This window comes from Limanda limanda, chromosome 12 (genome assembly GCF_963576545.1).
Source record: "Limanda limanda chromosome 12, fLimLim1.1, whole genome shotgun sequence".
NCBI lineage: Eukaryota > Metazoa > Chordata > Actinopteri > Pleuronectiformes > Pleuronectidae > Limanda > Limanda limanda.
This window is the reverse complement of record NC_083647.1, coordinates 10,119,414-10,147,315: the sequence shown is the minus strand read 5'-3', so window position 1 is coordinate 10,147,315 and position 27,902 is coordinate 10,119,414. Positions and strand designations below refer to the sequence as shown.

The following is a 27,902-nucleotide window of genomic DNA, read 5'->3' as shown; positions in this document are numbered from 1 at the left end:
ATTCTTATTATAATGATAAATAGGGTTACAATTGTTTTCTGTTATATTTATTTATAATTCTGGTTTGAATTTAATGATTTGATTAGGGCCCGATCACTGACAGGCACAGACAGACAGTGAGGCCCTATTGAAATCGTAAGGATTTTTCAGGCAAATTAATTAGTTTTTTGAGGGCTTTAACATGCTCAAATTCTTACCAAAATTTGCAGAAAATTAGAAAGCGGTGAAATTTTACTTTTTATTTATTTTCTGTTATTTTATATATAAGATGTTAATTTCAAAAATGTGTTATTTACATCCTGCGGAGAAGCGAACTCCGCACATCCTGCGCAGAAGCGGACTGGGCACTTCCTGCGCAGAAGCGAAGTGCGCAGGATTCATTTAATTTAATTAATTTTTTTAATTAGAAATATATATTTATTCTTTATTTCTCTATTTCCTTTTAAATGTATATACACCGCGTTCCACATTATTATGCAGATTACACTTTGCTCAGATCTTCCTAAATAGTAATGCACAGCCAGTCAGTATATTTTTCAAGTCATCAACTGTTAGAGTATAATTCAAATTTTATTGAACAAACCTCCCAATGATAACAGTATTTTTTTCAAAAATAAAAAACTCAAAATGCAGTGTTCCAAATTATTATGCAGAGTCTCTTAGTTTCTGAGTTTCAAGATATTTTATAGGTTGTAAAGAACTAAAAATTGTCATTTGTTGAATTTGCAGCATTAAGAGGTCATATTTACTGAAATCAAATAAAGGTTTTAATCAAAAACATCTTAACAGGTCAAGTTACATGTCAACATAGGACCCCTTCTTTGATATCACCTTCACAATTCTTGCATCCATAGAACTTGTGAGTTCTTTGATAGTTTCTGCTTTAATGTCTTTGCAGGATGCCATAATAGCCTCCCAGAGCACCTGCTTGGATGTGAACTGCCTTCCACCCACATAGATATTTTGCTTGATGATGCTCCAAAGGTTCTCAATAGGGTTAAGGTCAGGGGAAGATGGGGGCCACACCATGAGTTTCTCTCCTTTTATGCCCATAGCAGCCAATGCCCCAGAGGTATTCTTTGCAGCATGAGATGGTGCATTGTCATGCATGAATATGATTTTGCTTGGGAAGGCACGGTTCTTCTTTTTGTACCACAGAAGAAAGTGGTCAGTCAGAAACTCTACGTACTTTGCCGGGGTCATTTTCACACCGTCAGGGACCCTGAAGGGGCCGACCAGCTCTCTCCCCATGATTCCGGCCCAAAACATGACTCTGCCACCTCCTTGTTGACATCTCAGCCTTGTTGGGACATGGTGGCCATTCACCAACCATCCTCTACTCCATCCATCAGGACCATCAAGGGTTGCACGGCACTCATCCGTAAACAAAACAGTTTGGAACTTAGTCTTTAAGTAGTCCTGAGCCCACTGCAACCTTTTTTGCTTGTGAGCTTGGTTTAGAGGAACGAATAACAGGTTTAAGGACACTTGCAAACCTCTTGAGCATCCTTCATCTTGAAGTTAGAAAGACTCCAGAGGCACCAGCGGCTTCAAACACCTGTTTGCTGCTATTCAATGGCATTTTAGTGGCTGCCCTCCTAACCCTACGCATTTGTTTGGCAGAAATCTTCCTTATTTTGCCTTTGTCTGAACGAACCCGCTTGTGCTGTGAATCAGTGAAAAATTTCTTCACCGTCCGATGATCACGCGCAATTCTTTTGGAAATCCTATGTTGTGATACCTTGACCAAGGAATTGCACTATTTGCTGCTTTTCAGCAGCACAGAGATCCTTTTTCTTCCCTATTTTGCCTGAAACATGTAGCTTGCTTAATAATGTGGAACATCCTTCTTAAGTAGTTTTCCTTTGATTGGGCTCACCTGGCCAACTAATTATCACAGGTGTCTGAGATTGATTTCAATCATCCAAATAGCCCTGAGACACAATACCATCCATGAGTTTAATTCAAAAACTAAAAAATGAATGTTTTTGACCCTTATATCCAATTTGCATAATAATGTGGAACGCGGTGTAGTGTAAGAGAAAAGTCCTGCCAAATTTTGGGGTTCTCTCCTGCCAAGGACGCTCTGGCATCAAGATGGGGAAGAGTGGGAATTGAACCCCAACCTTCTTGTTGGAATACGTCTACATACACACATCATGAATTGATACACATTTCAGAGAAAACCATTGTATTTTCTACTTTACTACATATATTTTACAGCTTACTTAAAAGTTACTTTTATACTTTTAGATACTGGATGATTTAACATGCTTTAAAAACCTATTGTTAGAGAATAACCCAGTAGTTTCCAGCCTTGGCTTCTGACGCCTTACAAGATTCAGAGTGTGGGACACATTTAATTTAATATAATTCAGAAAATTCATGCAAAACCTTCTAGTTTATATTTTCATTTTACATTCTATGTTTAACACAGTGTTTAGCATCTGTGGTTTTGAAATCTGCCGTCAGTTTCACTTCAAATCATTAAGGCCTTTTTCTGGTTCAAATTATTTGAAATAACAGAAGGAAATTATTTTCTGAGGTTCACACTGATGTTCCCTCAGCCTATGATGGTCCAGTAAAGCATTTGAGTGCATTTCTAAAAATAATAGAAATACTAACTGTGAAAACATCACTTACTATAACTACACAAAGGAAACAGTTGAATGCAATTGATCTTACCGGATGTACACAGTTGTGCCTTTGTATTTGTTGCATTTATATGTTTTTTTATTTGTCTGTGCGACTAAGCAAGTCACACGACCCTTTGAACACATATTTATTTTATAATACATATTAAGTACAAATCTTTCACTGAAAAAAAATAAACAAAATTTACATTAGTAAAGTATTCTGGTCTATAATGGTTCCATACAAAATATATCCACAAAGTCACTCAAAGCAAGAGGCAGTTAGTAGCAGCACAGTCCGATATGATATTCAACCCAAATGCCCATCACAGTACACACTGTAAATACAAAGAATATGAATTCATCCATATCACAGAAATAGATATGAGACTGACAAGTATAAAGACTTTACAAAAATAAATGGCTTGGTTATGAAATAGTTGGTTAGAGACATCAGAGCTTTTTTCTTATTCTGAGTGTTGTCTTAATCCCTGTGAAGCCCCATATTTAAATAATGTATTTGAAAATTGTATGCAGAGACAATTATTGTGTCAATCAGGCTTTTCCTCCATTTTGTAGAGCATTGCTGTTCACAGTGGATTTCCTCACTTCTATCCTCATAGACTGTGTCTCAGCTCGCGACTCAAGCTTCACTCCCCCCGAGATGCCTATGGATCCCAGCACAGCTTTCCCCGTCTTCAGGCTCTTTGACATTGGGATGCGGGTCAGCCCCGTGCGAGGCTGTTGGGCATCGTGCCCGGCCTGACAAAAGAGAGAGAGACAGTGAAAGAGTTACAGTTTCTCAGACAGGGGAATGAAGACAGGGAGCACTTGAGGCGAACATAACGAATAAATAAAGGACAACCCCATTACGGGAAGAGGGAAAAAAGCAAGAATTTCCAAACAATTTAACTGATCATCTGCACTATAGGAAGTGTGTGAAGGAAAAATGTAAATATTTATCCATTCTTTCACTTAAATCCTAGTGGGTGAGCTCTCGTGCAGGCCAAGTTTCGGCGTGCTGGTCCTGATGTAGTGCTGTTTTGTGTCAGCCAGAGGGCACTGAGCCCTCCATGGCTGTTTGTGTATGTAAACACTGTGTAACAACTATAAATTACAGCTTGACTGAAGCTGGGTGGCAAAATGCCACATCATTAGCTCTTCTGTTCTGAGGCCTCCCCATAGGGACATTTCTGTCACGCTAGTCATCTGATCCACAAAGAGCAAGTTATAAGGTCCATTGAAACACCAACACAGAGCTGCTTCCTGGCCCATTTCTGTCCCTGTGAGTGAACTTAATTCACCTTATGAAACATCTCGTAGAGTAAAAATAAAAACAAATTAGTAAAAAAAATAACTTGGACTACCTCTACTGTATTGAGTTTTCTCTAAATCTGGACGTATTAAAAGCAAAAAGGTCTTTGCTGGGCACCGTGTGAATTTAAATTACTTTTGTATTTTGATGGAATTTTAAATAGTTAGCCATTATGGGAAATATCACCTTTTTCATGGAAGGGTTGAGATTCAGACATACACTGAAGTCCGGACATTTTCCTGAAATTTCTGAATGCAAATGTCTAAATCAATTGCTCTGAATACAACTATCCTGGAAACCCTCAAGCAAAATGTCCGGAGAATGTCAGTGACATTTCAGTTTTTTCCTACTGGGATTGAGGAAAACATTATTTCCTAATTAGGATTACTTGAACCTCGAAATAAAACTTACCATGGTTTGTGTTGGCCTGGATGTGGAGGATGTAACAGGGGAAATCGTGATACTGCTCATCACTTTGCTCTGTGAGCTCCTGGTAGTAGTGGTGGTGATTTGACGGGGCGAGCGCAAAACTGTCCCAGTTGATAAGGTCATCTCTTTGCTCTCTGTCACAGCAGCCACTGGCCTGATGACCATCTTTGGGGTCATGCTGTTGCCTAGGTGAATATGGATCTTATTATCTTCAGTGGTGGTGATGATGCTGGTGCTGTTGTGACCCTTCCGTATAGGCACCGGGACCATCTGCTTCTCTGGGGTAACCTTGAACACAGCTCGGCCCATAGTCATCTCCTGTGGCTCTGGGGAGGCAGAGGCTTCAGAAACTACAGAAGTGCTGACTGTCATAATGGAGACAGGGGACAATGGCCTGCCTGAAGCAGTGGAGCAAGGTCGGTTGCTCTCAGGAGACTTGGCTCTGGATATAGTTGTGATGGTGACTGGAGACTTTGCTCTTTCAAGACCCTGATGTCCAGTGGTTGGCTTTCTTTTGGGGGTTTGGGCAGAGTAGCTGGGAATGATTGTGATTCTTGATTTAGGTTGAGATGGGTTGGGGCTGAGGGGAGCTGAGCTAGAGAAAACGTCCTCAGAAGTAGGGCTTCTGATCTCAAGAGTGGTCATGTTGTTTTGAGGGTCTGGTGTTACTCGGATGTGTAAGGGCTGCCCTTGCTTTGGGGACATGGTCAGTTCAGAGGGCAGATGATCTCCATTAATGTGCAGAGACTTTTCCAAGCTGGTCTCTTGAGGGGGGTTGTCCTTTTTCCTCATCCAGGGAATCCAAGATTTCTTCAAGCCCATGTCACTGCTCGATGAAGGACAACGCTCAATAGACTTTTCTGACTTCTTGAGGCACTTCTGTCTGAGGTTGTTCATGATGTGATTTTCTTCCTGAACCGACTTCCTGATAAACACAGCTGGGGTATCCTCCTCTGCTGGCCCAGACGACGATGCCTCTGTCTGTACGCCAGTGGAAGTCACAGCCGCGTCCACCATTCTCCTCCCATTCAAGCTGGGCCTCAGTGCTCGACTGTGGCGCTTTGCTATCTCCAGCTCTTTGGTGAGATGGAAAACTTCGGTTCCCATGTTCTTTGCTTTCTCTTCCTCTTCCAGGAACCTCTGCTGCAGGACAGAGTAGTCTACTTGCAGCTGAGAAAGTTGGTCTTCTTTGTGCATCAGTTCATGGATCTTCTCTTTGAGGGCAACTACATCAGCCTGCAGTTCCCTTGTTTTGACCTCCTCTCTCTTGCATCGTTGTCGGAGGTCTTCTTCCTGGCTGTCCTCCTCTCCTTTCTCAATCGCTTTGTTCCGAGCTATCTGATTCCTCATTTCCTCCACCTGCCGGGAGAGAATGTTGGCTTTGTCCTGTTCAGTCATGAACCTTTTTTCCAACATGTCGTACTGATCCTCCGTCTTGATCAAATCTCCTTCTACCACTTCAAGTTGTTTGAGGCGATTTTTCAGGCGCTCAATTTCAAAAGTTAGTTCGTTAATCTGGTTGTCTTCTCTTCTTATGGGGTCAGGCGTTCGTCCCGGGTCACTTTTCATCAAATTCTTCACTGATAGCTTCTCTGCTTGCTCAAACCCATCTAACCTCTTTTTCATTTGGCTGACTTTAGAATTGAGATCCTTAGATGTATCGATTTCATAAGCTAGCTTATTGCTTAGCTCCCCCTTTTCTATGGTAAGAGTTTCTACTTTGTTTTCCATCTCTGATTTTAACTTCAGGAGCTTTTTGCTTTCTTCTATCAGTTTCTCAGTCACCTCCATGACCTTACTCTGCTCAACCTTGACCATTGTACTCAAATCCTCCTGTTTCTTCTCTTCTGACTTCATTCTTTCCATTAGGGTCTTTCGTTCTTCCATCAATGCAACCGTCAGTGACTTCAGCTTACTCAAGTCATCCTTAAGACTCAGTTCTGACTTTTCCAACTTGAGTTCTGAAGACTCAAGCTCTTTCATACGGATCCGGAGGGCTACGACTTCATCTGAGAGCTCTTTGCTAAGGCCCTTTTCTCTCTCTACAGCAGTTTGTAACTGCGCACACTCAGACTTGCTGATACTGAATGTATCCTCAAGCTTCTCTAACTCCATCATCCTTTTCTGGAGCTTTTCCACTTCTAGCCTAAGGTCTTTACTTGTATTATCCTCCTCTTGAAGCCTCTTTCTCAGCTCCCTACATTGAATTTCAGTCTTGGTAATCTCCTCATCCTTTCCTTCCATTTCCAGCACCCGCTTCCGCAACTTTTCCAACTCAGCAATCACGTTGGAGTTGCCACACTCCCCTTTGCCAATCTTCTCCCTGAGCTCCTGCAGTTCCTCCTCAGATTTCCTCAGGGCCCTGTTGCTCTCCTCCAGCTCCTCCACTTTATGCGTAAGCCCCAAAAGCTTGACGTTGAGTTGACGGCTGTGGCTCTCCTGACTGGCCAGCTTGGCACTCATTTCTTCGTGTTGTTGGGTGAGCTTATTTGATTTCTCTTTCAGTTCAGCCTCCAGGCTCAGCACCCTGTTGCCATCCTCCTGGGCATGTTCCCTGGCTTCACTCAGTGCCTGCTCCCGCTGCTGCAGCTGCTGGCTGAGTTCCTGGACCCGCTGGCTCTGTTGGTCCATTTGCTCCAGGTGCTGCTGGCGCTCATTGACCAACATCAGGGCAAAGGACTTGAGTTTGACCAGCTCCTCTTGCACCTTGGCCAGACGTTTAGAGTGCTCCTTCTCCTTTTTGACCTGGTAGGCTTTTTCGTTTTCAAGCAACCTCTTCAGTCTAAAAGTAGGAGGAGAAAAAAGGCAATGCTTTAGATGGTGTTTGGCAAAGTCAGTGATTCTGTGTCTGTATTAGCCATCTCTGTCACAGAAAAATGTATTATTTGTACCCCAGAATGTAATATTTTATTCCAGTTATTGTTTCAATGATGTGAATGATCCTACTGATTCTGTTCAGACTAGTTTGAATGTGTTGTCTCTTTATGAAAGTTATGATCTCAAATCACACCACTTTAAGACACAAACCCAGGATAAAAAAATGTCGTACATTAAAAGTAAAAACTGAAATTCAGGATGCTGAAATTACATCCAGTAACTGAACCATTTAATCCATCCAAGATAAAAAAAAAGAAAAGGCGGTTTCGTTACAGACATACTGCATGTTGTACACAATATCCTGTATGCTGTGTTACTATACAGAACAAACACGAAGATCGTGAGGGTAAACTAGTAAGGATCTACACCACAGCATTCTAACTCAAACATTGTTTTTTGATCAGACACAAACTGCTCGTGAAAGTTTAACAGCCCCTCACCAAGTGCTCCTCTTTTCTCTCAGCTTCTTTCTATGCTGCTCATGCACATTCTCATCTCCGGCTCCGACCAAATACATGCAAAGCAGATTGAATGCAAAGCTGCATGGTGTCCTTGTTAACTCAGACTAATGCAATATTCAATTAGAACATTTTGCATTGTAAAATAAACCAAATGAGTTTGCAACCGGCAGGACAGGATGCAGGTGCATACATGTCCTGTCACCTCAAATGGGGTTCGTTTGACAGCAAAGAAACAAATTAACCTAAAACTTACCCTCTGTTGATGCTCTACAAACAACCACATGGACATTTCTGCTGTTAGATAAAATCCACAGATTGCATAAGATGCACCAGGAGCCTCCTTTTCCACAGACCTTCCACTGTCACAGTCCGAGCATGTTCTCAGTACAATGAGAGGTGAATAAACACAGTGGAGCACAAGCAGACCTGTTGTGTGTGTTGTCACCTCATCCCTATAAGGCAGAAATGTGTGTATGGGAGCGTTCGTGCTGTTCGGGTTAGGACTCTGTGAAGGGGGTGGAGCTCTTGCCACAGGAGGAGTGTTTTGGCAAGCTCCCCCTCTCCAAATTTCATGCTTTGATAAAACATGTCTTGTTTACTGGAAAACAACTATGGACAGTTATTTTAATCCTGAAGGTTTACAAATGTATGAGAAAGAATGATACATTTTAACATTTCTTCCTAACAAAATCTGGTTTGGTTCAAGATTGGTGATTGGCAACTGTACCTGAACGGGGATCCCTGCGAAGTCTACATGTGATGAGAAAAACAGATATGGATGAGTCTAATGTCTCCCGTGAGACGGAGGAGATCTAGGAGGATTGAGCGTATCCATGACGATAGGTTTATGAAGTGCTATATGCCCAGACTCTTGCCATGAAACTATGCAGATCAAGTAAATCAAAAAACTACAAAGTTTCACAAATCTCTGCAGATGAATTCAAATTGAAATCCTGTTTCTCAGTTTACACGTAACAGTAAACATCCAACACTGATTCATTGCCAAGTAGCACTAGCTGGCATGCCTGGCTACTGTACAAAAGAGCTACCCCGCTCTTAAAATGCATACTTACACAGTCAGATGTCACTGACACCCTAGTAATTGGCAATCCAAAATTACTCTCCTGCAAAGGTCAAAGTCATGATGTCAAGGGGTTTTGGCACCAATGGTCAGGTAATGTAAGAACTGTAGTTTCATTTAGAAATAACTATGGATTAAGTGGCTGCTTCCAGTGGCAGATACAAATGCTTAGCTATATGCCATATGATAAATAAATATATATACTAATTATGTTCCTACTATTTTATACATTAAATGGATGATAATATATCACCTTAACTGCCTCCGCCAAGGAGATTCTGATCTCCCAAAGAATAGTTCACGGGTCTTGATGGGAAACAGGTACATTTATGGAACTGATATCTATGAATGTGTGAAATATGGAGCAGTTTGTTCAAACTTAAGTGAACTATTGGATCTTGGCTCTACTTAGCGCCATTCTTGTTTGAGAAACATAAACACATTTCTCTCTCAGGTACACAGGTGTGATGTACAAGCCAGGCCCAAAATCCACAAGTGGGCTTTTTTTTCATCATGGAACAACATTTCATCCCATGTTTCCTTGGGAATGTGCTCAGTGGCACTGCAGCCAACCCCCCACGTCAGGAAGCTGAGGACTGAAGGAGACACGAGCTGCCAAAAAGCTGTCAAAGCAGTAATGACCTTTCTTGACAGAGAAAAAGCATTAAGTGTTGAGCAAGAGAGTCGGTGATAATGTACAGAATGCAAGACTGATATGGTGCGAAAAGAGGAAAATCAGAGGCAGGCATTCACAGTAGATCTACACACAGCGCTGTGCTCAGAATCTGCCAACGGATTCTTGAATAATGTGTAGTTTGGGTTTAAATGACAAAGAAAACAACCATTCAGACCTTTTCACTTTGTGTGCGTGACTGTATGCACTCTTTGAAACACGCCTCACGAATGGCAGTCATTTCTTCTCTTAATTGTGACACATACCACCATGCCACTCAACTATTTAAACTTCCTGACTTATAAAGTGCTCTGTTGTCTCAGAGGGTGTTAATGGCCGGTGGCTGTCCATCAGAAACGTTTTCTTCAGTGCCCATCCTTTGCATTCCTGCAGCTGTTTGGCACAAGACCTCAAACTTCTCTCTTTTCACTCTCGCCCAGATGGCTGGAGGAGATACACATTGATAAGGACGAGATGATGACATGCCTCCATTTCACCTGAGAGACTGAATGTCAAAACAGAGCGGTGCCCGACATGGCGGATTTGTGCGTACCCCAGGAGAGGTGCTAGCCGCTGATAATTTCATGCAGAGCAGGTGCCGTTTTAAGTTTTCATCAGTTTTTTTTTGTTTGTTAGCAGGATTACAGAAAAACAATGGAAACAATTTCTGAGAAACTTTCTTGGATCTAAGGATTGCAGCATTCCCGATAAGAGAGGGCGTTAGCCTGGTTGGAGGTGCATGAACATGTGCTATCAGGTATGTTTAGCACTGCATGCCGACCCGAATTCTTGGGAATTTTAGTAGTCTACTACCCTCCGACCATGAATCTTTTTAGGGGTAAAAAGTTTTACCAGGGACTTAATTTAGACCCTGTTCCAGTAGAAAGGCAAGAAGATCCTGCAAAGGTTTCTTGTTCCGATGCTAAAGATCCTAAACGTGGCTTTAGACACTTTTTCTCCTTCTGTTTTCTGTTTGTTCTCATTCCACAACCCTCATTATTGTGACACTCCAGGACCGTTTTGTGTCCTTTGGCGGCAACAAATAGCAGAACCTGGGCTCTGCAGGCACTGTTAGATCAAGCCCCAGAAGAGATCACCTCCTTTCCTCTCTCCTCGGTGACAGAGGCCAACATGAGTGAACCAAGGAACCTCCTGGAAACTACCTGGCATTAGAAGGAGGTCAACTCTTTCTAGAATGCAAACTGAGAGTCAAGTGAAAGGGAAGTGGGGGTTTATGAAGTGCGTGACTTGTGTCATAGGCTTTAAACTGAAGTCAAGGCTGACGGTCACCCATTTGTATTGGGTTTTATTATGTTCACATTCAAGAAGACGTGCAAAAATCTGACAAAATGTACACATAGAACAGACAGAAGACTACATCCATTTCATATCTAATGTTGAGCAGAAATTAGCCTTACGACTAATTCACATTTGGTCGAGGGTGTGTACAACCGCTTTATCCTCTGACTGCTACCGCACAGAATTTGGCTCCAAATGTACAACATGGCAGCATTTTATGATATTTTGGTTTCATTTCTTTATCTATGGTTTCCCCCCTCAATATAGATCGTAATGATGTAAACAGAAAGCAGCACTGTGCCTGAATACACCCTCACGAGGTGCTGTCATGCTTCTCCTCACAGCTTCCCAAAAGCCCTCCTGTTCTGTCACTACGACGTTTGAAAAGATGCTAGACTGCACTAATTTACTTGTGGTTCAGTACAGGGATTCAAGTGATCCGAAGGTGGCTAAAGCAGGGATCCAAGTGAGGACTGGCAGGAAATGGAGGGCAGAGGATGCGGTTCAAGAGGCAGATGCAAGGCTGCGTCACAGGAGCCTGGTGGGAGTGGTCACACGAAGTCGAGCAGGGCTAGGATCCTTTCCAACTCCCCAAATGAACACCAGGGGGAAGGAAAGGCGACGACTTGTTCAGGAGGAGGTGAGAGCAGCAGTGGAGGAGACGAGAACCTGCAAGGCAGTGGGAATGAAGCAACAGGGAGCTTGGACGAGGTGGGAGAATGCGGTTGAAAGGAAAGTGACCTGGGCTGAGCTTTGGAAAGCCGAGCCTCACCGCATCAAATTCCTCATCCAGGCAGTGTATGACGTGCTTCCAAGCCCGTCAAATCTGCACATATGGGGCATAGCAGAGACACCAGCATGCCCACTGTGTTCCAAGCGAGGAACCCTGGAACACATCCTCAGTTGCTGTACAAGGGCACTTGGAGATGGTCGGTACAGGTGGAGGCATGACCAAGTCCTCAAGACCATTGCTGAAGCCATCAGCGCAGGACTGGCGTGGGCAAAGCAATTCCGACCCTCCAAGATAACCATCGCCTTTGTCAGAGCTGGGGACAAGCCAACTCCTGCCAGAAGAACATCATCTGCAGGCATCCTGACGTCTGCAAGAGACTGGCAGTTGTTGGTGAACCTTGAACATCAGCTGAAGTTCCCCAGCCATATTGCAGTCACTACCCTGCGACCAGACATTGTCCTTGTGTCTGAATCCACCAAGCAAGCAGTGCTGCTGGAGCTGACAGTCCCGTGGGAAGATCGCTTGGAAGAAGCCTTTGAGAGGAAGCTCTCCAAGTACGCAGGACTGGTCAGTGACTGCCAGCAGGCTGGCTGGAGAGCAAGGTGTTTCCCTGTGGAGGTTGGATGCAGAGGATTTGCAGCCCGTTCCTTGGCCAGAGCCTTCAGTAGTTTAGGCATCGAGGGTGAGAGAAAGAGGAGAGCCATCCGCAGTACCACCGGTGGGCAGAGAGAGCCTCAAGATGGCTGTGGCTCAAAAGAGGGGAGCCATGGAGTCATGGTAGCTAGCTAGTCATCTGGACACAAGCTGGGGTCTGATCAGCCCCGGCTGGGTCACCTGGAGGAGGGCGTATGATGTTGAAAGACCCGAAACGTCCAATGATTCCAGGAACATCACTGAAGATGTGTCCAGATTAGGCATCAGTAGATGCATGTACACAGCACACTTGCACATCAAAGGGAAAACCCACTGCTTGACTTTCATCCTTTGATTTTTATCTCGGCTCAACTACTTTGCACTCACTCATGCACACATTTTGCTCCGGGATAGATGTGTTTGGAAGTAAAAGTTCATTAGGATGTCAGTCAAACCAAATCCTCCCTAGAACATAATATGTGTTCTCTCGTAGGAAACCCAAATGGTATCAGTTCCACACACAGCAAGTTTGTTGAAATCATAAAACATCCACCGTCACTCTAAAGACAAGTAAATTTAGGCCTGTGCACTCACTGATTTACACTCAAGAACAAATTATTCATCGAAACGTTCTAAATCATAACTGCCCTCTTTCCCTCGTCCCATGAAACCAGCCTGAGGAGAAGCCGGAACACTGAAGCTGAAAGTCTGCTGCTCATTTCCCCACCGTCTCCCTCGGCCTCCGATGGCAGCTCAACTGTCATGTCTGTGATTTAACTTCCACGGTCTGTTTCCTGCGTCCTGCAGTAAAAGCCCAAGGTATAGAAGCTGTGTGTGTGTGTGTGTGTGTGTGTGTATGTGTGTTTGTGTGTGTGTGTATCGGCTCGGTCAGTGCTGCGAAATTAGCTGTTTGAAGTTTAGACAGTTCATGAAATGTGGCATGTAAGTGGTTTCCAGTCTGCCTCACCTTTGACTGGCGCTGTATTCACTGTCCTGTACATGACTGCAGGTCGCTCTCCTCCTCGCTCACATGTGCAACCTCACCAGAGAACCGCGTATTCACTTACATCCGATGCACAGTATATCCCCCCCCTCTCAGGGTTGTTGAGTGAGAATGAGCAGTGATGTGTTTATCACTGGGAATTGCATCGAAATACATTCCTCAACAAGCGGCAGCCAATTAAACCCTTTCATGTGTGAGGACTTTAATTAGTAGGGCCTCCTCCTCTCTCATAGACATTCAGAGCACATCCACTCCTCGAGTTTGTTTCATCCCCGTGAGGCCCTCTTCACACACACACACACACACACACACACACACACACACACACAAGATGCAACCATCCGCCTCCCCACTTTTAACCTCATCCACCCCCCACCCGATCCCCTGTTGACCAACAAGCCCTGACGCACCCACAGCGATGACTTCACTCTACAGATGATGTCATGGGAGATGAGCTCCAGTGAAATGGCCTTCGTCCCGACACTCCTCCTCACATCCTCTACACACACCCTGACCCCTTCCCCAGTTACAGTTTTCCACTCCGCCTAGCTCCTCCCATCCCCGATCTATATGCACCTCTCCCTGTCATGGTATGTGTGAGGTTATCACTTCACTAACCAGCTCCCTCGTCCTTTCCTCCTCTCTCTCTAACCCTAACCCAGGTTGATGAGGCCGTCTTTCTCACATTCTCCAAAGTTGATGCATTCCATCACCCCCCCACTCCACTTTACATGTTCCACACTGCTTTTTTGTAAACCATGGTGCCTCTAAATCATGTTTTCAGATCCTCACTCCTCTCCCTCACCACTCCTCTCCTCTTCTACTGCTTTCTCCTGCTTCCATTTCCTCTTTCATCCTAAAACTTAATTTACCAGTCTGGGGTGCAAACAAACTTTCCATATGAAAAACACAATTTGTTTGTATCGGTATAGCAAATTAAGTTATATTTAAACTTTTAAATAAAAATAGTAAGATCTATAAGTGAAGTACCATTTAAACAGTTATGTTTTCTATGTTTTTTTTTTTTTTTTTCACTCACTACATACCCAATCCAATGAAAGTGTATGTCAGTACTACAAAACCTTCTATCATTCTATATTTTAACACATATCGATGGATGTTACAAAACTTTTTTATGACAAAAATAGATATTCTACTTTGTAAAAGCTGTGTTTTCTTATTTTTCCTTGATTTGGTACATCTCTGAAATGACAGTGACCTTCTCAGATATTAAATACTATCATTTAATTAATAAGACCATATCACGTAGCAGTTCTAAGCCCCAGTTTACACACTCCTTGTCCTCCCTCGTCACCTCTCTCTCTCCTGCTCGAGCAGGTTGGTAAAGTCGTCACTCTTGTTCATGTAGTCCACATGTTTGCGTTTCTCTGAGTCCAGCTTGTGGACAGTGCGGCGGTGGCACTTTTCAGCGAGCAGCAGCTGACCCAGCATCCTCCGGTATGTGTCCTTATGCTTCTCCTGCAGACGCTCCAGCTGACTCAAGACACAGAAAAATGAAATGTAATATGACACTTTTCTTGCAACAAAGTGTTCAGGATTTTCACATTCAAGCTTTTACCCTTTGAAATATATTTGACTTGTTATTGCGATGTTACAGATATAAAAGAGAAATAACTTAATTACATTTCCAACAAATTTTAGACATTCATTTTTAATTTTACAATAATAAAAGTGACACTGATTATTTTACACCTTTATTAATTTACGCAGTCTTGCAAATCAAAGGCCCATAAACCTTTCAATGAAGATAATCATCATCCTTAAAATGTCGATTTAACGGTTTCCTGCACACTGACCTCAGCCATAGGCTTTTGGTAGACACTGTGGTTGTGTGGCTCAGTGCCAGTGTTGAAGCCGTCTCTCTGCAGGGCCTGGAGGGCCGAGTTGGGGACTGCAGAGCCGTAACGGGACTCGAGGTCCTCTGGCTCAGTCTGTTTGGACTTTAACATGCCGATGACATCCTCTCTGGCCTGAAATGACATAGACATAAGAAGACTTATATATGGTGTAGAACAGGGGTCCGAGGCTGTGGGCCTCTTCTCAGAGGAAAAAACCTCCGCCCTCACCCCACCTCAGTTTACTCGTCAAGTTTGAGTCAAAAAAGGGTTAGGGTTTATTGTGGTTTTGTCTTGTTTTGTTCTGCTGTTGTATTCTCATGTATTTTCTGATTCCATTTGAAACCTTGTTTAGATAAGTGCTATAAAAATTAAATTAGATTTTTATTTTCTGATATATTTTCACTGAAGGAGGCCCACCACTCAGTCTGAAAACCTCTGGTACAACATATTGCATTGAGGAGAAGGAGTTTGTACTTACTCCTACTGGGAACCTGTTTGAAAGGGAATAGCCTCTCAAATCCTCCAATATTGTCACATTCTAAACACATTGCAAATCTGCCTGCAAATACTTGCATGTTGCCATTTTCAACCACAAGATGGAGATATTGTGCAAGAAATTCTAGTTAAACTCAATCCAAAGCATTCAAATGCACTTTCTAAATAAACTGCTTTTGTGTTCCTCCACTTTGCCTTTCACATGTATGTTTTCTGACCCTATACAAATTAAAGCGGGTAATGGGTCAAAGGTCACATGCAAAGTGAGAATAACATTGAAACTCACCTGAACCTCTCCCTCCATGATCCCCAGCAGTTTCAGCAGATTCTCCTTGGAAAGATCCATGATGTCCCTTCTTTTCTCTTTGGCCTCAGAGGAATCAAACAGCAGCTTCTCTTTATCTGTGATCACCTCTACCTCCACCTTATCCTCGCTCTCATTCTGCTGAACTTTGGTCTTCAGGCTTTTCACGGGCAAACCCACTTCCTGTTCCTGGATTTTGTCGTGGTCGTCCTGCAGAACCCCAAGGACGCCGTTGGCCTCTTTCTCCACCCCGCTGTTTTTGGACCGCATCCTCTACCTGTATCAAGGACAGAGGAGACAGGAGGAAGGTTTTATTTTATTTTTAGAGCAAAAGTTCAATTCTTGACTTTTTTGTGGCACAATTTGTTTTAGACAAACATTTTCAGTTGAAAGTTAGGCATCTGAATATCTGTCAACTGCAACACTTCAGATTGTGATTGTTACAGAGAGTTTTACCACTTTCCTTATCTAGTGACTCCCCAGTTGCTTTACTGACCTACTAATATCCAAAACATTCACCCAGACATAAACATACTGCACCCATGATATTGATCTGTGTAACATTCCTATAGTGGAATGAATATCCATAGCACTGTGTGTCTGTGTGGGTGTGTGGGAGTGTATGTGTGCATTCCTGACACGTCCCCTCTCAGGCGTTGTGTGTATCTGATGCTGAGGGTTGATGGTCTGGAGGCACTTTTGTGGCGCCCCTGGGTGCTCTAACCTTTTCTGCTCACGTTAAAAAAGTCTGACTCAAGCATTTTATGCAGAACCTGATCATAAATCTATTGATGACAGACTCTGAATTTAATTACACCGCATGAATCACTTATAACATCACAGGTCCTGTTGAGGGGGCCTGCAGCTTATGCTGTAAACCTGATTACTTAAACACACAGTGAGCTGGGAGAATAACACAGAGGAGCTACAGCGGTGCATACATGTACTCTTCACTTAATAGGTAATACGTCATTGGTTCCAATTTTAAGTAACCTGAAGGACCTCGCACAGCCTTATCAGTGTGGCTCTGTACCTCTCACATGTGTAATTTATAGTGCCACAAACCAGCTCAAGGATGGAGATAGAAGGAGAGACCACCTATTAATTGTTACCAAAAATAAAACAATCCATACTTTAACATAGGGCTGGACAATAAGACCAAAAACTATATCAAAATTAAAATGTCAGTTGATATGAATAATGATCATGATAAATGTAACATTATTATTTCTTTTAAAAGTCTAAAGATGCATTTTTGGTCCTGAGGGGAGGTTTTCGTTTTTAGAGCAGAGATGACAAACACTCCATAAACAGTAAAACATCTTGTAAACCTGAGGTCAATAAGTCAAGTTCTATATAACTCCTTAATGCACAAGCAATTGAATCTATTTTTTACATTGCTTTTGATGAAAAGTACTTTTATCAAACCATTTATCCACTATCTTTATCTAAATGTTAAAATTCCACTGCTTGCTTGATAAGTAGAGACTCTCAGAGTCAAATGTTACAGCTGATTCATGTTAGTAACAGATTACTTCATCAGCTTAGTAATTCACAAATGACAAATACTAATGGTCAGCGTCACATCAATTAGTTACTACTTGTTACACACATTTGTAGCTGAGATAATTTATAGTCTTTCCATGTTGCCCTGGTCAAAGTAGTAGTTGTTGGATGTCTTCATCTGTGTGTGTGTGTGTCTGTGTGTGCGCGCAACCGTGTGTTTCAAAGTTTTTAAAGAGAGCCTTGAGACTCTGCAATTGATCAGTTTCAGATATGACATCAACGCACTTGTTAATTGCAAACAGAGAAACACCCCCACGCCCCTGAAATCCCCTCCATAGCACCCTGCTGATGTCATAGCACCCTCACCTCTGATTCATGCTTTGAGACGTCCTGAGCAAGTCCGCCAAATATATTCAGAGTGCAATCTGGGATCAGCTACGTGATAGAAGTGAAATGGCTGTTACAGCAGAGGAATGAGACTCTCTGTGCAATGTGGAGAGGCTTGAATGTGAGTCATTCAAAGGTTTCACTTAGAAAAAAAATGTTTATCTTCTTCTGTAATAGCAGTCAACAAAGTTAAGACTGAAGCAGATTCTAATGATGCTTGAAACCAGCTCTTTGAATCCCACCTGTTTCCAGGAAAACATGAGAGAGAAGAGTGGAAGATAACACTGCATCTCATGGTTCAAACCAGAAAACAGTCAAATCTGACAAACCGACAGATCAGGTACATTCCCTATCTTAGCACTGGGAGTTCAGTGCACACTGGTTCCAAGCAGATCTGGTTCTCAACTGGTGCCTTCTGTCCTGCCCATAACTGTTAGTTTCAGCTGTGCTGCTCACATGTCACACAGTCTAATGTTGTGATCCAGAACGGCTGCAATTTACATGCCACCATTCAAACAGTGCCAACGAGTCTGAATAACGACCGGGGGTGGAGGGGTATTTAAACGGGCACGGCTGAGGGCACGCCAGTGACGACACTTAGAAACATACTGTAGATGACGGAATACAGTTGACAAAATGGGCGACACTTAATTAGGCACTCCGTGGTTTATTTTTAAATTCTTGGCTGATGCCATGAAAATCCAGAGAAGGCTACTGTAACAGCTCACCTCGTTGTCAGGGTCACTCACATTCACCAGGGCAAACGATACAGTTGAGAGCTATATGAATATAAAAATAATTATAAAATACAAATCTCTTCAAACACTGATGATATATGATAAAGGAATGTATTATGACAAAGTCAATAAGTGCAGAGTTAGAGTTGAAAGTAAATATCAAGCCTTAATTACATTCCTTTGTCTCAACGGTTCTATAACGACATCTTAGGAATCATTGCCAAAGAATTTTCAATCTGTATATTGGCAGCTATATCTGTATCGGACATTTTCTACGGCATAAGCACCAAAATTATACTATCAGTCGGCCTCTAAGAGAGACCTAAACAATGAGCTGAAATATAGTGAACGATCTGTAAACTGAAGGAAACTGCAGACACATCACACATTTTCAGTTGATGCATTATTAAAATAAGAATCCTCATAATAGCAGCCTTAAGATTTTTTTCATCAAAAGGACCTTATACATCTCCGACCTTCCTGAGTTGCACATATTGACAACATGTCACACAGGACATTTCCTGGACAGCTGTGGGAGATGGTCACAAACACTTCAGTTTCGTGGGCTCTATTGATGATGAGATTTAGTTTGACAGACATCAAAGTAAACCTATCATCGCAGCCTATTGATAACAGCAGTTTGCATCAATATGATGCTGTTGCTGTTTGATCCACATTGACTGGTTTTTGCTGTCCTGATTGTAGTGAATTCTCCAGAGGAACACTTTGGGATTCGTGAGCCACGTGTCCAGAATTCCAGTCTGACATTCCCAGTTGTCTTTATGGAAAATAAAAGAGAGCCAGGAGACAATGAGCCATTACATCGAGCTCTGACCCTATGCCCACCACAATGCCTACACATATTCATGGCATCTGAGCCATTGGAACAATGCGACCGCCCATCGTCTAATACCTTGATGTCTTCTAATATGAAAGGGTGGCCTAATACCCTGCGAGACCCCAGTCAAGGCCTTAGTCTAAATTTAAAGCAGGACCCTAAATCTAACCCAAGGTTTGGGCTAGTCCAGCTGTCACATCACATATATGAGTATTTATAGGCCTCACCAAAAACATATGCCTCCATTCCACAGCAGGAAAAAAGGGGCTATAAAATTTTGCCATTGGTCAGCAAGTCAACAAGAACATGTGGCAGATAGCTCTCATATTTTCAGTGAAAGTCGAATGGAAGCAATTGGCCGATTAATAGATTGGACGATAAACATAAGATTAATTAGTTATGATTAAATGATTAATTGAAGGTTTTACATTATTTAATAAAAAAAAAGCAAATGTAAACTGATTTCTCCACTATGTAGGTTATGTTTACACCCCTGTCCATTTGTTTGTTTGTTTGTTTGTTTGTAAACATTTACACAAAAGCGACTGGATGTAGTTCCACGAAACTTAGTGGAAGGATGTGGTATGTGTCAGGGAAGAACCCATAACATTTTAGTGTGGTCTTGAAAATTGGGAGAGAGCAACATTTGTATCATATTCTAAGAGAGTAATTCATGGATCTTGGTGAAGTGAGTGTGTGAAATATTTTGCATCTTGATTGATATTAACGGGACTATTGGGCTTTGGCAGAGTGCTGTTCTAGTATTATATTTTATTATATAATACTACATTTATATTTTTTCAGGTGTTGTATCCATGGGTTTTGGATTGTTGCTCATCGGAATATGTCACTTTGGCATTTCAGAGATTGTCAAAGGTGTTTATTCCTATCTTTTTGATATATTATGAACTACATGAATAATAGGTTTATGTGTTTCAGACTTCTATCTCACCAGAAATGCTCACTGTTATCACGATGAGGTCTGGAATATCGAGTCCATGCCTGTGAAGTTCATGTAGAGAGAGGACGCGAGTAACAGGGGAGGTCAGGACTTAATATTTTGGCGTGCAGCCATATTAATTTGCCAGAGATGAAAGATGAGAACAGCAGCTGCAAATAAAGCAACAACGTGCCACTGGAAAAAAAATGATTAGTTTGATTCAGCGAGCTACCACGTATTCACACCGCAGAGCTAATGTGACCAAACAAGGTGTTAGAAATGTTCTTTGCATGCGAGCGTTTGGCAGCCCGCTCTGCGAGAGGACACTGATAAAGTGCGGTTACGCTCGAGAGGCTCTTCCGTCCTTACAAGAAAAACACGCGCGGCCGCCAAGACATGGGAATTTCAATCAAAGCTGTAGCTGCAGATGAGATTCTGAAGCTACAAGACAATCCGTCTGGTTATTGAAAGTTTTGTAAGACACCTATTTCCCATGCACGGGTACAACGCTGCAGAATGTTCCAGGACTGTGACGGACAGCACATTCCAAACTCAACAGCCGATGACTTCTGAGGTCAGCCATGTTTGAGGAAAATGGATGACAGGATGACAGGATGACAGGATGACAGGACAGTGTTTTCTGTCCTGACCCCGACTCAGACTACACACATTCCCTCAGGATTGAACTTTTCAGGACCTTTTTTTGCTCCAGTTTTACCTAATTGAAGTGTCAAGAGCATTCATGGACAGAACCTAGGAATTTAAAGCTTGTTGAAGGCTTCTATAAATACCTCATGGCGACAATACCTCAAACATGACGTAGCATACTGGAGCAAAATGTCAGCAGAGGCTACGGGTTTCATCTTGTAGTATTCTCCTGATGTCAAATGAACCTGATCCTCTCACTGGAGTGTCAGCAGTTAGGGTTTCACTATTGAGTGAACTAGGAGGAAGGTCAGTAATTCTCCATGTGCAATTACTTAAGCAATATCTCCTCTTGAGCAGTTACTGAATCAGTAACATATTAATTATGACATGGTTATAACAGTTGTGCTTGTTGCAGTTTGTTAAATATTCACTTTGAGTGTTTGGTATAGGGTTAGGGGTTAGGATTTTGTCATGAGAGCAATAGTGAATTATGAACATTGGAGTGCGTGTGTGACTTCAGTCGCACAAAAACATGCAAACGCCATTGTTCTTAAAGCGCCACTCCGTCACCGAGCATATGGATCGCCGCAGCTGCTGGAAAACATGAGTCACCCCCATCTGTCAAAATTAGTTTCATATACAGCGGGCCCTACATAATGGAAAACATGAACCCATCCGTTATTTGTAAGACTTGAACAAGTTGTGGCCTCAGAATAGGGAGTGGTTCCCATAGCAACAGTATTTTATCTGCTCTATCAGGAGGGTCCAAAAACCAAACTGACGTATGAAGATCCTTTCTGGACTTTACGGCTTGAGTGGATATCGTCTTCTCAGCATGCAGATCAAGTAGGAGATCAAGTTGTGGTTGTTTCTATGAATAGAGGCAGCAAGACAACATATGGATGAAACAGACTGAGATGTGGTTCCATGTCATGGGGCGAGCCACTTGTCTGAACTCTCTTGTCTCAACGTCTACATGATCGGAATTCCACTGCGTTTAATTCCTTTGCTAGCTAAAGAAATCCTTTGCTCACAGATAGAAGTTTTTGTGACTTTTTTTGGAACGTTAAGCTTATGATTGATGATCCTTTTCAATTAAGAGGAGTATTTTGACTGGAAAGGCCTGTTGAATTTGTGACACGTTATTTAATATTATGCTGATGCCACAGCTATATTACAACCATTTGAGGTAATAGCTTGAGACAACATCTCTGTCACTGTTTCGATCCGAGGGTTAACTTGACTTTTGTTCCTCTGGATCGTGTCACTTTGTGGTTTCACTTCCTTAATTTCTGATATGTGGGGAGATCATTTTCTGCCTGTGGCCATACAGGCCCTATGAGGGGGAAATAAAACAAGTCTGCTGCATCTAGATTCGATGGAACTCCCTCCCCTTGTGATACTGTAATGTTTTTATAGACTCTGAATTTAATTATCAAATGTTTTATAGGAGCTGGCGATGGACCAACGGATAAAAGTCCATTTTCACAGCAGACAGTTTGAGATGTCACAGGAGGAAAAACACATACAGTATTAAAAACTGGCTGCAATGCTGTCTCAGTAAAACCAAACCACTGAGCCCAAAACAACAATTAAATGAACCTGGTATGGTTTTGTCAGCGTCAGTTTTGGTTGGTCTTCTAGACTGAAGTATCACAATGTTTATAGTGGCGGCTGGAGTGGGCGGCTGTGGCTGAGGGGTAGAGTGGTCGTCCTCCAACCCCAAGGTCGGCGGTTCGATCCCCAGTCTGAACCATCTGCATGCTGAAGTGTCCTTGGGCAAGATGCTGAACCCTCAATAGCCCCCCATAGAATAACAAAGTGCTGCAAGTAGATGCACTGTATGAATGTGTGTGTGAATGGGTGAATGTGAAACTGTACTGTAAAGCGCTTTGAGTGGTCTTCATCAGACTAGAAAAGCGCTATATAAATACAAATCCATTTACCATTTACCATTATAATTATTCAGGGACAATTTCATAGCCACAAATCAGCTCAAGTGGAGCCAGGGGGATTGTATTTGTGAAACTGAGTGAATTTACAATCTGAGCTCCTGGAATAACCACTTGTTCTTGCCCGTTTTATACCTCTCCTCAAACTTGACCTCCCTCCTGGCTTTGAGCTTGAGACCAGAAGACGTCCTTGTTTTGTCCAGAGCAATATCCGCAGAGTATGGGCTTGAGGTGATTGTAGTTGATCTTTGACCTCTTGGCAATCTTCTTCTTGCCCATGGTTGTGGTAACCTTACGGGGATAGCGGTCGATACCTGCTTCAAGAGCGTGGCTGAGAGGGCGGTCAGTCGTGCCATCGCCAAGAATATTGACGATGGCGTATCTGACAGCTTTGTGCCTAGCGTAGCTTCCAGCAGGAACCATGGCAACCTTCCGAGGCTTCATAAACTTGCCCATTTTGATGCTGTTCTACCGCCGCCGCTACTGGAAAGAGTTGACAGGGTGTTTTTTTAAATGTTTCGAACACATAACTACAACACATTTAATTCTTAGCCTCCACGTTTTCCCACATTCCAATTTGAAAGTGTGTATGCACACACCGAAGTCTGAGCAACGGCTTTACAACTTGGGAAATGAGAACCTTGGAACCTTGCAAGCATGTGAATACGCAGACCGTTCTTAAAAGTACAATATGCTGCAGTAGTTTGGGATTCTAAGGTTGAAAAATGCATCTCTGACAGCTTGTTTTTGTACGTCTTTAGCAACCTGAGGGCATGAATATTCAGCCTTAAAACTAAAAGTTGGTCAACCAGTAAACATTTTTTGCTTGGAATCATAATGCTATACCAATGATGTCATGAGAGCTTTTGAGGACTTCTTGCTTACTGCACTTTTTCTTAATCACTGCATTGTTTGGTGTTGGTATTGTAACTCTCGTATTTTGTCTCTGGTTGTTTCCCTTTTTCCCATTGGACAAAAACAAGTTATAATAAAAGCAATGAAGTGTATAGTTTAAGGTGGAACAACAATAATGTAGGATAGAAAGGAGGACCTCTGTCTCAATGACAGTTGTGTGAAATAACAGTGTGGTGTTGAATCTGCAACACAAACTAACAATCAATCACAGAGACTAACTGTTACTGTGCGGTCACTAAATATGCGCTGGTTTATCATCTCATACTCAGAGTCATCACTGGACAGATGAGGTCTCTGGGAAGCTGTCATCATCACACACTGCTCCACTGGAAGAGTCATGATTATGTCATTTCCCCTGAGAAAAAAAACATTGCTGAGAGAAGGAAAGCATGTGTTGGATAGAAAGGGTGGGAATGATTTCAAATCATATTTCCTCTTGTTGAATTTATATCAAGTCTTTGTTCTAAGAGAAAGCCAGACACAAACCGTGTATGGAAAATACTTGTTAACGTACAAACTTCAATGAACCTGAAACATTTGCAACACAACGTAATAAACCTGCACGTGAACTTGGTGAATGACCTCACTACTTCTAATTTGACTCCATGTCAAGAACCAATTAACAACCAATCTACTGTTTATAGCCAGTATCTCACACCACATATCAAATGGTCTTAAGAAGAACTTGGGTTGCTGTGGAGTTGGAGGACTTATTTTTAAACCCTGGAGATCATGAGTTATATGCGCGGCAGTTCTGCGAAACATCCAAATGTGTCTAAACTGCATTTTTGGAATTCAAGTCCAGAGGCCTGTATATGACTGGAGCTGTGCATATGTCAGTGACAGCTGTTGTTGAGGCCCACCAGACGCATGGGAAAGACACCGACTATGTTGGCAGCGATGCAGCTCCACCTCCCATTATAGTGCGTTTCTGTGCACGCACATAGAGATATCCTTGAAGGAAGTGGCCTATGGGCACACAGACACCTGCATACAACACAAATGCATACAGTAGCAAGAAAGGAATGGGGTTAATGTGTATGTTAAAGAATAAAATTTAAAGGAAAAAATTATCTTCGCTACTAAAATAATAACATTAGAATTTTCATATTTTTCTAACTGCTTATATTCTTTTGTATATTGTCCAAAGCTTTGTGTTAAGAGGTAAGCAATTCATCAAAACAAAGGCTTAAGAACACGTTAATTCCTCTTCTTTGTGCTGCATACATGGATTGATGCACTTCAAATTATTGCACAGACTACACCTCAGCATGAGCACTGATTTTGTCAAACAGAAAAGACGCACCACCCCACAAAAAAAATCCCCCTACAATTTGAAGGAGCACTCATTTGGCGATTTTTATAGACATAAGCAACATGGTGTGTACCATAAACTATATATAAGGACCAGCAACATGTCTCCAGTTCCTCCAACTATCTAGTCTAATCACCAATCTAAAATATCCTGGATATGAACACAGCCATCTTGTGCATTTGTGGCCAGAGTCCTTGTAGTAGCCATCTGAAGATGGAGCAGAGGTATTGAGGTGTTGTCTCATTCAACCAATCGTGAGTCAGTCTCAGCTCGTTTTGCTTCAGCCCCTTTTTACAGCATCTACAGCGTATTGGAAAAATCAGGGTGGTAAGAACTTTCTAAAATGATACAACCAATCTTTGAGAAATAATTATTTGTTGTATAGCAACTTTTTAGTTTGGTCAGTTTTCCTAACAAAAACATGCAAGAGGAGGGATTTAAGACCTGTACCGCAGCCAGCCACTAGGGGGGAACAGAGACACTTTGGCTTCACTTTTGGGGAGCTGTCATGTTATCCAACTATATAAACAGTCTATGATGTGTAAAGAAATATCTATGACATCATTTTTTGTGTTTTTGTTTATTTCTGTAAAAACTTTAATTTTAGAGAATATATACATATCAAATAGGTAACTATATTGACCCCCCTCCCCCCCCAAATAAACAGATCCACAGAAATCTCACAAACACAAAACTTTGTGTTTGATGAGATAATGCTATACCTCATAGATAAACTATGTCACCATCCGCATGAGCAACAAGTCAGGCGACACAGAGCAATAGTCATGTCATGAGGTAACCAGTGAGACATCTACCGCATCTCAAATCAATGCCGCTTTGGCAAACCCCCAAGCGCTGCCAGCTTGGTTTCAGTTTAAACAGGAATATTGTAATATTGATTTACCGTACGACTGATTGATTTACATGCTGAGACTGACAAACTGCCCAGTCAACTCTCACATATCCGTCTTTTTCAAGTGGCCATTTCGCTGACAGCGCTCCACCACAGACCTCGCAGGGTACATGGGCCGAGCGAGAGAGGATGTGCTCAGATAAAGCTGGAGCACGCACAAAATTGTTAATGAGTGATATCTCTGCACCAGCTCTCTTTGTCTTGTTTCGGCGGTGAGATCACCGGGTGCTAAGGGGCCACATCAGCTGGACAGGGTGGGAGGCAGCGGGGGAGAGGAAGGGTGAGGCCCTGGACACTGACAGCAGACCGAACCACACCTGCACTACATTCCCCTTTTGTGAGTGAGGCACATTTCACATTTCCTTCTTTTCTTCTCTTCTTCTCACTGGGGTATAAGGTCATGTGCGTCTTGATAAACGGGCACCAGCGGGAGTCATGTGTCCTCCTGAAAGGCCAATGACCTCACATTGATGAAATGGAATTAAATGATGGCGTCATTACAACCCATAAATATTCAGGATGAAAGATGTCATCCCGCTGCAGCCCATGAATGCCTCCTAATGTTGAGCAGTGGTGTGTGTCTTCGCACTGTGGCGTATGTGTGTGTGTGCAGTTAGTGCAACAGTGAGAGGTGGATGGTGCTGCGGAGGTTGGCGGAGTTGGCGGATGTGGGAGGACAAAGGTTGCATGTGTGTGTGTGCATATGATTTCCAAATATTAACCAACCTACAAGCTCAGTATCATATAATCTAAGTGCACCATAACCCATGTTGACTGGAGACATTGTGGGTTTCTCTTCCCACATGTAATGCACAAAAATCCTTCGTACTTAACTGTTTTATTCATACAGGGATATAACATTTGATTCATACTGCTCTCTTTTATGCATTCATAGCCACAATGCCAAATCTGTATTGCCATTGACAGCACTAAGAGTAGTCCCTTGTCTTCTCGGGGCTGAGTAATTAATTCAAAATGTAGTAATCCATACTATTTGAATACATTAAAATTGGCTGAATTGATTACACGCTTCAGGGGAAGACTTGTTTCATTCACATGGCTCAACTTCAGCTCAAGTGGAGCCAGGGGGTTGGATTTTCTTGGGTTCATAAAACTGATGACAGTCCGGCCACAGCAGCACCTGTACCTGAGCCCTTTATTTTTATGAAGACCAGATGGACAGAACAGGAGCATCACCTAAGACACTCAGGAGAAGCTGACTTACCTGCCGTTGTGTTGTTCCCAGGTTTAAGCAATTAGCAGCCACACCAAGTAATCCAAGAAAAATGAGGCAGTTGGAGGAGTCGAGTATCCGCTAGTATCCTCTCGCTTGTGTGGTCCACTTGTGGCGTCTGCTACTGAGTGGTGCCAAGAGCCATCTCTCTCTCTCTCTCTCTCTCTCTCTCTCTCTCTCTCTCTCTCTCTCTCTCTCTCTCTCTCTCTCTCTCTCTCTCTCTCTCTCTCTCTCTCTCTCTCTCTCCTCTCTCTGTCCTCTGTCAGTTCTTCAGGTCAGGGAGGGAATGGTAGAGAGAACTAACACAGCACTGGAACTTCCCTCTCTCTCACCCTCCCTCTCTGCTTTGACTCCCACAGCCTATCCAGTTCTGCTCTGCCCAGCACTAAACACACCTCTCGTTTTCTTTCGCCCTTTCTGTCCTTCCCAGAAGCCAGTGGACGAGTGTGTGAGAATAAAAAAGGCCAGAACAGGGTGGGGGGTTGAAGGAGGTAAAGGCAGGCACTGTTCCACGGCCTCTCAGCAGTTGAAAGGAGGCCGTTACCCGGTGCGAGAGCAGAGGTGCGGTGTGATGTCTGATCTTGTCACGGGGCCAGATCTTTTCACTCAGCTGCATCCTCCATACTCCCTCCCAACTCTTACTGACCAGAGTCACACAGAGCCTAAGAGTATGGCCCTATATTTAACTTGTCCACTCTTGCCAACGCCGGTGGGTGCTGTTA

General features: G+C 42.7%; 1 protein-coding gene and 1 pseudogene across 1 annotated transcript; both read right to left on the bottom strand.

Annotated features, from left to right (window-relative positions):
- Nucleotides 1–2,765: 2,765 nt before the first annotated feature.
- Nucleotides 2,766–27,271, bottom strand: LOC133015670 (filamin-A-interacting protein 1-like). The gene is made up of 6 exons (XM_061082921.1): nt 27,172–27,271; nt 15,778–16,072; nt 14,955–15,128; nt 14,453–14,631; nt 4,360–7,159; nt 2,766–3,395 (listed from the first exon to the last, which is right to left on the bottom strand). Exons 2-6 carry the CDS (start codon nt 16,063–16,065, stop codon nt 3,189–3,191), a joined length of 3,648 nt encoding a protein of 1,215 aa, XP_060938904.1. The 5' UTR covers nt 16,066–16,072; nt 27,172–27,271; the 3' UTR covers nt 2,766–3,188.
- Nucleotides 22,890–23,259, bottom strand: LOC133015975 (large ribosomal subunit protein eL27-like; annotated as a pseudogene).
- Nucleotides 27,272–27,902: the final 631 nt, after the last annotated feature.

Excerpts from the sequence above, each read along its gene's own strand:
- LOC133015670 (XM_061082921.1), bottom strand. The coding sequence starts at position 16,065 with ATGCGGTCCAAAAACAGCGGGGTGGAGAAAGAGGCCAACGGCGTCCTT. Across the intron at positions 7,160-14,452 it reads CTCGAGCAGGAGAGAGAGAG|ACTGAAGAGGTTGCTTGAAA; the intron begins GTGACGAGGGAG and ends TCCTACTTTTAG. Across the intron at positions 3,396-4,359 it reads CCAGGCCAACACAAACCATG|GCCGGGCACGATGCCCAACA; the intron begins GTAAGTTTTATT and ends CTCTTTTGTCAG.